The sequence below is a fragment of the Grammomys surdaster genome, unplaced genomic scaffold, assembly GCF_004785775.1.
Source record: "Grammomys surdaster isolate TR1022 unplaced genomic scaffold, NIH_TR_1.0 144, whole genome shotgun sequence".
NCBI lineage: Eukaryota > Metazoa > Chordata > Mammalia > Rodentia > Muridae > Grammomys > Grammomys surdaster.
The window spans coordinates 1,318,025-1,326,839 of NW_021604602.1; the positions used below are offsets into that span (position 1 = coordinate 1,318,025).

An 8,815-nucleotide genomic window follows, 5' to 3' on the forward strand; every position below is an offset into this window, starting at 1 on the left:
TTTTTTTTTTTTTTTTTTTTTTTTTTTTTTAGATTTTTGTTCTCTTATGATCTCGGGTGCCCTGGTTCCATAACGGCTATTGTTTTTTGTTTTTTTTTTTTTAATTATCACTGGACGAAGATAGAGGTTTTACATTACAGATTGAGTCTTTAAAAATAAATAACTAAATCTTAGCGCTATTTTATTATTCAGTAAGAATAGCTACTGGCCCCATGTGTCCTCTGAACACTTCAACATGGCTAGTCCCAAAAGAGAAAGAAACACTGTAAGTGAAAGTAAATGTGGCTTAAAACTGAGGCTAGCCTGGGCTACCTAGTGAGAAATTGTCTACAAAAAAAGGAAGGAGTAAATAGCTCATCAATTTTTAGACACTGGAAAGCATCTCGGTGGTAGAACATTTGCCTAGCACGTGAGAAGCCCTGCGTTTGATACGCACCATAGCCGTAATAATTTATATTGATTTCACATTAAACTAATAAATAATGTATTTGGGTTTGTTAGATCAAAAAGAACATTTAGGACTAACTAACGGCTGTGGTAGTGATCTTGACCAACATGTGCAAGGAACTGCATTTGATCCCCAGTACTAAAATAAAGCTTTAAAATTAATTTCATTGGTTTTTCATTATTCAGATGTAACCATTAGACAGTTTTAAGCTGGGAGATAGCTAAGCCAGCAGGGTGCTTGCTGCTTACCAGGCACAAAACAGGTATGGTGGTATGTGACTGTGATCCTAGCAGTCAGGCAGTGGAGGCAGGGGCATTGGGAGTTGAGGTCATCTTTGGCTACATAGCAAGTTCAAGGCCAGCCTAAAATACGTGAGGCTTTGCTTTGAGAACAAAAGAAAGAAAGAGAGAGAAAGAGAGAGAAAGAGAGAGAGAGAGAGAGAGAGAGAGGGAGAGAAAGAGAGGAAGGAAAGATAGATGAGGGAGGGGTGGTAAAGGATAAGCAAACTGATTTTTGGTTTTTGTTTTTATGTTGTTTTTGGGACAGGATTTCTCTGTGTGGCCCTGGCTTTCCTGGAACTCACTCTGTAGACCAGGCCGACCTCAAAGTCAGGGATCTGCCTGCCTCTGCCTCCTGAGTGCTGGGATTAAAGGTGTACACCACCATGCCAGCAAATGATTTTAAATCACCTCAGGGGCTCATATATATTGAATATCCGTGTTCCAATTAAACAAGACAAAGATTTGCACCAGAGTCCAGCTCTGCCTACTGCTAAAGCAACCAGTTACTGAAACTCTCTGTGCCTGTGTCACCAGCTGTTCAATGTCCCCCCGTATGTGGCCACTGTCCTCTGCCGAGGGCATCATCATATCAACCTTGTTGTGACCACAATGCACAGGGCGTTTGCTCAGTCTATGGGGTCCGTGGTAGAAGCAAGAGCCCAGAACTATCGCTCACTGGCGCGGGCTTCCTTTGGTTAGCTTAGCGCCGGGGACATGCCTGCTCTTTTGCAGTTCCTAGCTAACTGTGTCGCCGGGACTTCCCTGGAAGAGATTGGAGAAGAGGAGGAGGAAGAGGACGAGACAAAGTCAGCCGCAGCTCCAGAAGCTCCCACCGTAAAAGTGAAGGAAGGCACCTTCCAGATCGTGGGCACCTTGGCTAAGCCAGAGAGCGTCAAACCGGACTTCGCTGTGGAGACATACTCGGTGAGCTCCCATGGCTTTCCTAAAGACTTGACAAAGGCAGAACCCCTTTGGTGCCAGCCCCTTAGCAGTGTGTTATCAGTCTCTGCCATCTTAGCCCTTCCATTCTTCAGGCTGGCTTCACGACGGGACATGGGAAATATGTTTTAGGTAATTTATTTATTTGTTTGTATTTCATGTACATTGACGGTTTTTTGACTGTCTGTATGTCTGTGTGAGGGTGTCGAATCTCTTGGAACAGGAGCCACAGACAGTTGTGAGCTGCCATGTGGGTGCTGGGAATTGAACCCGGGTCCTCTGGAAGAGCAGCCAGTGCTCTTAACCTCTGAGCCATCTCTCCAGCCCCTCACTATCTCTATCTGTCTGTCTGTCTGTCTGTCTGTCTGTCTATCTATCTATCTATCTATCTATCTATCTATCTATCTATCTATCTATCTATCTTTCTATCTATCTATCTTTGTGTTTCACCCTTGTGCGTGCAGACATCTGCATGCCACAGTGCACATGCAGAAGTCAGAAAAGGTAGTCTTTGCCTTGCACTTCAGACAGGGTTGCTTTTGATAGATCTTGTTGTCTATACGAGGTGAGCTGGTCCACGAGCTTCCAGGGATTCTTCTGTCTCGGCTTCCCGTCTCTCCATAGTACTGTGTACATCTCTATGCAAACTACTACAAGCAGCTCAGCATGGGTGCTTGGGATCAGAATTGAGTATTGTGCTACAAGCACTTCACTTACTCGGCCATCTCCCCAGCCCAGGACACACTTTTCTGTTTCAGAGAACACCACAATGTCTCCACTTTAAATCTGGAGTCAGAGCAAAGAATTTAAAAGAGAGATTCTTGGAAGGAGACTCCTCTAGTCTTTACTTCCAAAAAACATAAAAATCTCTCAAATGGAGGCCCTGTGAATATACCTCACAGGAAAGAGGAATGGCGCGGGGTAATGAGCTTCAGGGGACTTGAATGTCTTGTATCTCTCTGCCTATGGAGCAGCCGTGCAAACTTCCCCTGACAAGTTAGACCCTGCCCTCACTGGGAGACATTTTTGTACCCCTAGAAGAGATGCTTCCTCTCCCGGGGTAGCTTCTCTGTCTACCGAGATCTGTACTTTCTGAACCCACTGTAGATCTCTGTGCACCCGATAACCTGTCCACATCTGACGATTTAACTCACTAGCCTACTGTGCTGACTAGTCTTAGATCAACTTGACACACAAACTAGAGTTATCTGAAAGGTGGAGACCTTAATTGAGAAGATGCCACCATAAGATCCCAGCTGTAGGATATTTTCTTACGGTGATTGACAGGGGAGTGGGGAGGAGATCCCAGACTATTGTGGGTAGTTTCATCCCTGGCCTGGTGATAGTTCTGAGATCTATAAGAAAGCAGAATGAGAAGGCCATGGGTAGTAAACCAGTAAGTGGTGCTCCCTTCCACGGCCTGTGCATCAGCTCCTGCCTCCAGGTTTCTGCCCTGTTTGAGTTCCTATCCTGGCTTCTTTCAGCGATTACCAGTGATATGAAAGTGTAAGCTAGCCGGGTGGTGGTGGTGCATACCTTTAATCCCAGCACTTGGGAGGCAGAGGCAGGCGGATTTCTGAGTTCGAGGCCAGCCTGGTCTACAGAGTGAGTTCCAGGACAGCCAGGGCTACACAGAGAAACCCTGTCTCAAAAAAAAAAAAAAAAAAAAAAGGAAGTGTAAGCTAAATAAACCCCATCCTCCCTAACTTGTTCTTGGTCTTGGTGTTTCATCACAGCAATAGAGACCCTAAGTAAGATAGCTACGTCAATTGCAAAGTGTTATTGAGATCTGTCTCACAGCTGGTCCTGGTGGCTCACACCTGTACTCCAACACTTAGGAGGTAAAAACAGAAGAATGCCACGTGCAAGATCACTCAGTACAAATGGTGTGCCAGCCGCCATCTGAGAGCCAAGGGTTCCACTATGTGAGCCCGTGCAGCCATCTGAAATTCAAAGACGATGTCTTCAAGTAAGGTTGCAGACTGAAATACTAGGAATTAGGAGGTCAGCACATACGTGGTGGTTTGAATGAGAACGGCTCCCATAGGCTCATGCATTTGAATGCTTGGTTCCTAGTTGGTAGAACTGTTTGGGAAGGATTAGGGGGTGTGGCTTTGTTGAAGGAGGTGTGTCACTGGGCATTCGTGGGCTTTGAGGTTTCAAAAGCCCACACTGGCCCAGTATCTTTCTCTCCACCTCCTACCTGTGGATCAAATGTAGGCCGTCAGCTACTACTCCAGTGCCATGCCTGGCTGCCTATTGCTATGCTTCCTATCATGGTGGACAAGGGCTTTAACGTTCTGAAACTGTTAGCAGGCCCCCAATTAAATGCCTTCGTTTATCAGTTGCCATGGTTATGGTGTCTCTTCACAGCAATAGAACACTGACTAAGACAACACCCTTTCAGGGAGAGGAGACAATTCAATCCATGCTACCAACCTTTTAGAGGGTCTTTTTCTGGGGTGAATGTACAAGGGGGAGCACACAGTAGGACCACAAGGTGAGCATCAAGACAGAGACGGGAACTATGAATCTACAAAGCCACACAACAGCAGCCATTGCCATCTGTAAAAGTGGCTTTTATACTCCTGTCGTAACTGTCATCTCAGAGGCTTACTCCAAGTAACCTAGGTTACCTGGTAACTAGGCCTCGTCCCAGAAGCTTCTAACCTCCTTACAATCTTATCGAGGGCTAGAATGTTTTCAGCCTTTGAGACTTACTGCCGAATAAGTAAGCTCACCCTTTATAGTTCTTTCTGAACTCTAGCTGACTGGTTAAATTCAGCTGTTCTGGCTCAAACTCCTCACCAAGCTGAGTCAAACTGGCTTCTCTCAGTTTCTCCTGAATTGCTCTGCTTGGCCTCATGCTAACTTTGGCAATATGTTCTAATATTCTGGCTCCTTCTCATTCTCGGGCTTGTTCTGTCTTCACCCCTGTCTAGCTTGTTCTCTCTCTCTCTCTCTCTCTCTCTCTCTCTCTCTCTCTCTCTCTCTTCCTCTCCCTCTCCCTCTCCTCCCTCCCTCCCTCCTTCTCCTCCCCCTCCCCCTCTCCCTCCTTCTCCCTCTCTCTGCAATCTGTCTCTGTAAGACTGTCCCAATAAAACTGCCTCCTCTTTATTTTTCTCTTCTTGCACTGTTCCCTTAAATTCCTTTCTTCTCTCTTCTCACGAGAGTTGGGCAGATCCTATTCTGTCAAATCTTTCTCTGATTCGTCACTGTCTGTCTGCCACTCAATTAGACATCACTTTCAAACATGGCTGCTTCCTTCTACACGCTAACTATATCCTTCATTGTTTGGGATTAAAGGTGTGTGCTAAGGATGGGTCGTATTCCAGCCAGAGGGGTTAAGGGTATGTGCTAAGGGCTGAGCCACATCACAACTAGAAAATGGGTTTTTTCAGGGAATAACACAATCTCAGGGTTCTCAGTGTGATCAAGTATTCTGCAAGAATCATCACTCCCTGGGAAATAAAAAAGAAGAAAGTAATGGATTCCTCCCTCTAGCTGTAAGGAACCAAACTTGCTTAGTACACCTTAGCTTTGAACTTTGTCCCCTACATGATAGTATTGTAATTCTGTTCTTTAAGACACCTGGGGTCTCCCACTTTGTTATAGTCACCTAAGCAAATTAGGGAAGGTGAATGCCAAAGGACCTGAAAGGGCATGGAGAAAAGTACACACAGATACCTGTGTGTGGAAACTGGAAGACAGTGTTGGGTGTCTTCCTCCTCTGAGACAGTCTCTCACTGATCTGCTGCTCACCCCAGTAGGTTAGGCGGGCTCATGAGGGACCCCCAAGGACCTCCCACTTCCACCTCCCCAGCTTGTCAAATTACATTTTTATCTAAGTTTGGAGGTCAGAACTCAGCTCTTCCTTCACACTTGCAAGGCCATGGATCCATCTCCCCAGCCCCCAGTTTTGCAATTTCTAAAATCCCCCACTCCGGGCTGTTTTCCATGACGTCTTTGTGAACTACATACAAAAGAGAGATTTCAGTTGTCTAGAAGTACTTCTTCAAAGGCTCCCCGTGGGGCTCTCCCGGGGTAGGGGTTTCTGGTGGGGGATTCCCTTGTTGACTTGATGCAGAAGGACGGTTGCTTCTCTTTTCAGGGCATCTCCCGGGAAGATCTGCTCTCACATCTCATGGAGTGCGATGTTGTCATCTATAACATCACGGAGAGTGTGCAGCAAGTGGAGGAGGCCTTGTGGGCAGTCTCTGGTTAGTGAACTATTGAGAAGCTAGCTAGGGGTGGAAAGCACTCAGCCCTGGGCTGCAGTCCAACTCCCTGGTTAACTCTTTATAATCACAAGGGGCACTGTTTACAGCCACTTTGAGAATCCCAGAACTGGTCTAAGTGCCTAAAGTTTGGAATGCGTACCTAGGGTGGAGACCCAGGGGTCTTCTGGGGTGTTTTGTTGTGCTTGTTTACTTGGTGCTCATTCATGTCTTGAGACAGGGTCTTACTGTATAGCTCCACCTGTGATGGTTTGAATATGCGTGGCCCAGGGAGTGGCACTATTGGGAGGTGTGACCTTGTTGGAGTAGGTGTGTCACTGTGGATGTGGGCTTTAAGACTCTCACCCTAGCTGCCTGGAAGTCAGTCTTCTCCTAGCAGCCTTCAGATGAAGATGTAGAACTCTCAGCTCCTCCTGTACCATGCCTGCCTAGATGCTGCCATGTTCCTGCCTTGGTGATAATGGACTGAACCTCTGAACCTCTAAGCTAGCCCCAATTAAGTGTTGATCTTTATAAGAGTTGTCTTGGTCATGGTGTCTGCTCACCGCAGTAAAACCCTAACTAAGACACCCTCTCAGTTTCTTTTCCGTTGCTGTGATAAAGCACCCTGGCAAAGCAACTAAGGGTGAAAGAATTTGTTCTGGCTTAGCTTGTGGCACACTTCATCGTGGTGGGAGAGTTGCTGTGGCAGGAGCTTGACCACTGAGCCATCACTCAAGCCCTTCTGGACTCCTCCTACTGCACGAGAATGGTATACATACATATGTGCAGGAAAAAAAAAACACTCACACACATAAAATAATCTTTTAAAAGAAAGAAATACCAGTGGATCACATGAGTGAGTGTACACAAGGGCCCTAAATGGTGTTTGGGGCTTTCTTTTATGGAGTTCAAGAGGAGGAGTTTAGCTGCTAAAAGACTTAGTAAGGTTGGTTCTCTGTTTGATTGCCAGACTTAAGCCCTGTAACTCAATGAGTGTGTCTCTTCCCATGATGCACTTGGTTTTAATCATATGCATGCCCAATGGTAACTGAGGAATTCTCTCTAAACGGTGACTGTGAGAACCAGGCAGAGGCTTTTAATCCCCAGCGCTCAGGAGACAGAGGCAGATCTCTGAGTCTGAGACCAGCTGGGTCTGCGGAGTGAGTTTCAGGTCTGCCAAGACTATACCGAGAAACCCTATCTTGAAAAACAAACAAACAAAAAAAACCCAAAAACATAAAAAATAAGAAAGGTCACTCTGAGGGTACAGTATACCTCACTACACCTGCATCTAAAGCCAGTACAGGGGCTGGTGAGATGGCTCAGCCAGAAAAGGCACTTGTCACCAAGCCTGACAACAACAGTTTGCTCCTCATGTGATGGCAACAGAAAACTCACTCTCCGGGGTTTTCCTCTACATATGTGCTGTGGCAAAACCATGATTTTTTTTTCCTTAAGTTTCAACCTAGATCTGTCCATTGTTTCTTGGTTTCAGAATATGAACTGAGACACATTTAGAGAGAAATGAGGTGTTATCCAGGGGTCTCTAAGAAGAGTAACTTATTTCCACTGTTTAAAGCATGTATATGTAGCTTGGTGGTGGTAGTGGACACCTTTAACCTCAACACTTGAAAGGCAGAAGCAGGCAGATCTCCAGCTTCTAGGCCAGTGTGCTAGACATATTGAGTTCCAAGACAGCCAGGGTAACACACAGAGAAACTCTGTGTATTAGGGTTCTCTAGAGCCACAGAACGTATGGAGGGTCTTTATATATTAACGGAAATTATTGGAATGACTTACAGTCTGCAGTCCAATTAACCCAACAATGACCAGCTCTGTTGTTTAGTCGCATGATGCTAGGTGTCTCAGCTGGTCTTCTGTATGATCTGGAATCCTGAAGAAGTAGGTTCCAAGAGATGTGCTGGCAAGTAAGTGCAAGCAGGCGAAGAAGAGTGAATCTTCCTTCTTCCAGTGTCCTTATGTAGACCTCCAGCAGAAGGTATGGCCCAGACTAAAGGCATGTACCGCCACACCTGGACCTAAACTTTTCAAGGCCACTATGCCTGAAGATCTGGATCAAAAGCCTGTGTCTTCCAACCTCAAGGTCTGGATCACAGGTGTGCCCTCCATTTCTGGATTGTAGTTCATTCCAGATACAGTCAGGTTGACATTTGGGAATAGGCGCCACACTCTGTCTTGAAAAAGAAAAAAAATAAAGCAAAAAAGCATGCCTGGTGCAGATAGAGCTCTAAGTTCTCCACCGTGTTGCTAGATGTGCTGTCAGGGGAGGAGTGGGTGTAGAACACGCAGTTAAGGGTCTCAGGCCACTGAAAGCATTTTTGGAAGAGGATGTGTGCCTTGTCCAAACCCAGTGTGCCCCAGGGTACTAAGCTATCTCCCACAATTGCCAGCCTCGGCCCAATGGCCTGTGACTGTGAATGTTAGGCAGGAAATAAAGACACTTTTGGCTGCCACAGAAAAGCAGTAGCCCACTGATGAGAACCCCGTGGCCCATCCACAAAAAGTAATTGTTTCTCAAACGTGGCCCTTGCACTGGCTTTCCCTGGGACTTACTCATGGAGTGCACCTCACTTCTCTCTTATTTCTTTAAAAAAATGTTCACTTTTCTAGTTGAGGGGAAAGGGCTTAACTCATTTCTATGGACTGTGGAGTAGAATGTTTCTGTGCAAGAAAATATAGTCAGAGCCACTTCAATTCTGTGGGCAAAGTCACTTGGCCACCATGGGGGGGGGGGGATTGTGTGTGTGTGTGTGTGTGTGTGTCCACAGAGGCCAGAAGAGGGCATCATATCCCCGGAACTGGAGTTACAGGCAACTGTTAGCCACTGATGTGTGCACTATAGGAACTGAACTCAGGGCTTCTCCAAGAATAGCACAAGTTCTTGACCAACTGCCGAGCCATCTCTC

The 8,815-nt window shown here is 46.1% G+C and overlaps 1 protein-coding gene across 4 annotated transcripts in view; it reads left to right on the forward strand.

Annotated features, from left to right (window-relative positions):
* The window catches only part of Ak7 (adenylate kinase 7), a 75,202-nt gene that overhangs the window by 1,596 nt on the left and 64,791 nt on the right, over positions 1 to 8,815 (forward strand). For all 4 annotated transcript variants that reach the window (XM_028764563.1, XM_028764564.1, XM_028764566.1 and 1 more), the window contains exons 2-3: positions 1,462 to 1,653; positions 5,780 to 5,888. In XM_028764563.1, coding sequence (XP_028620396.1) covers positions 1,462 to 1,653; positions 5,780 to 5,888 — 301 coding nt within the window. The remainder of the gene's footprint in view (positions 1 to 1,461; positions 1,654 to 5,779; positions 5,889 to 8,815) is intronic.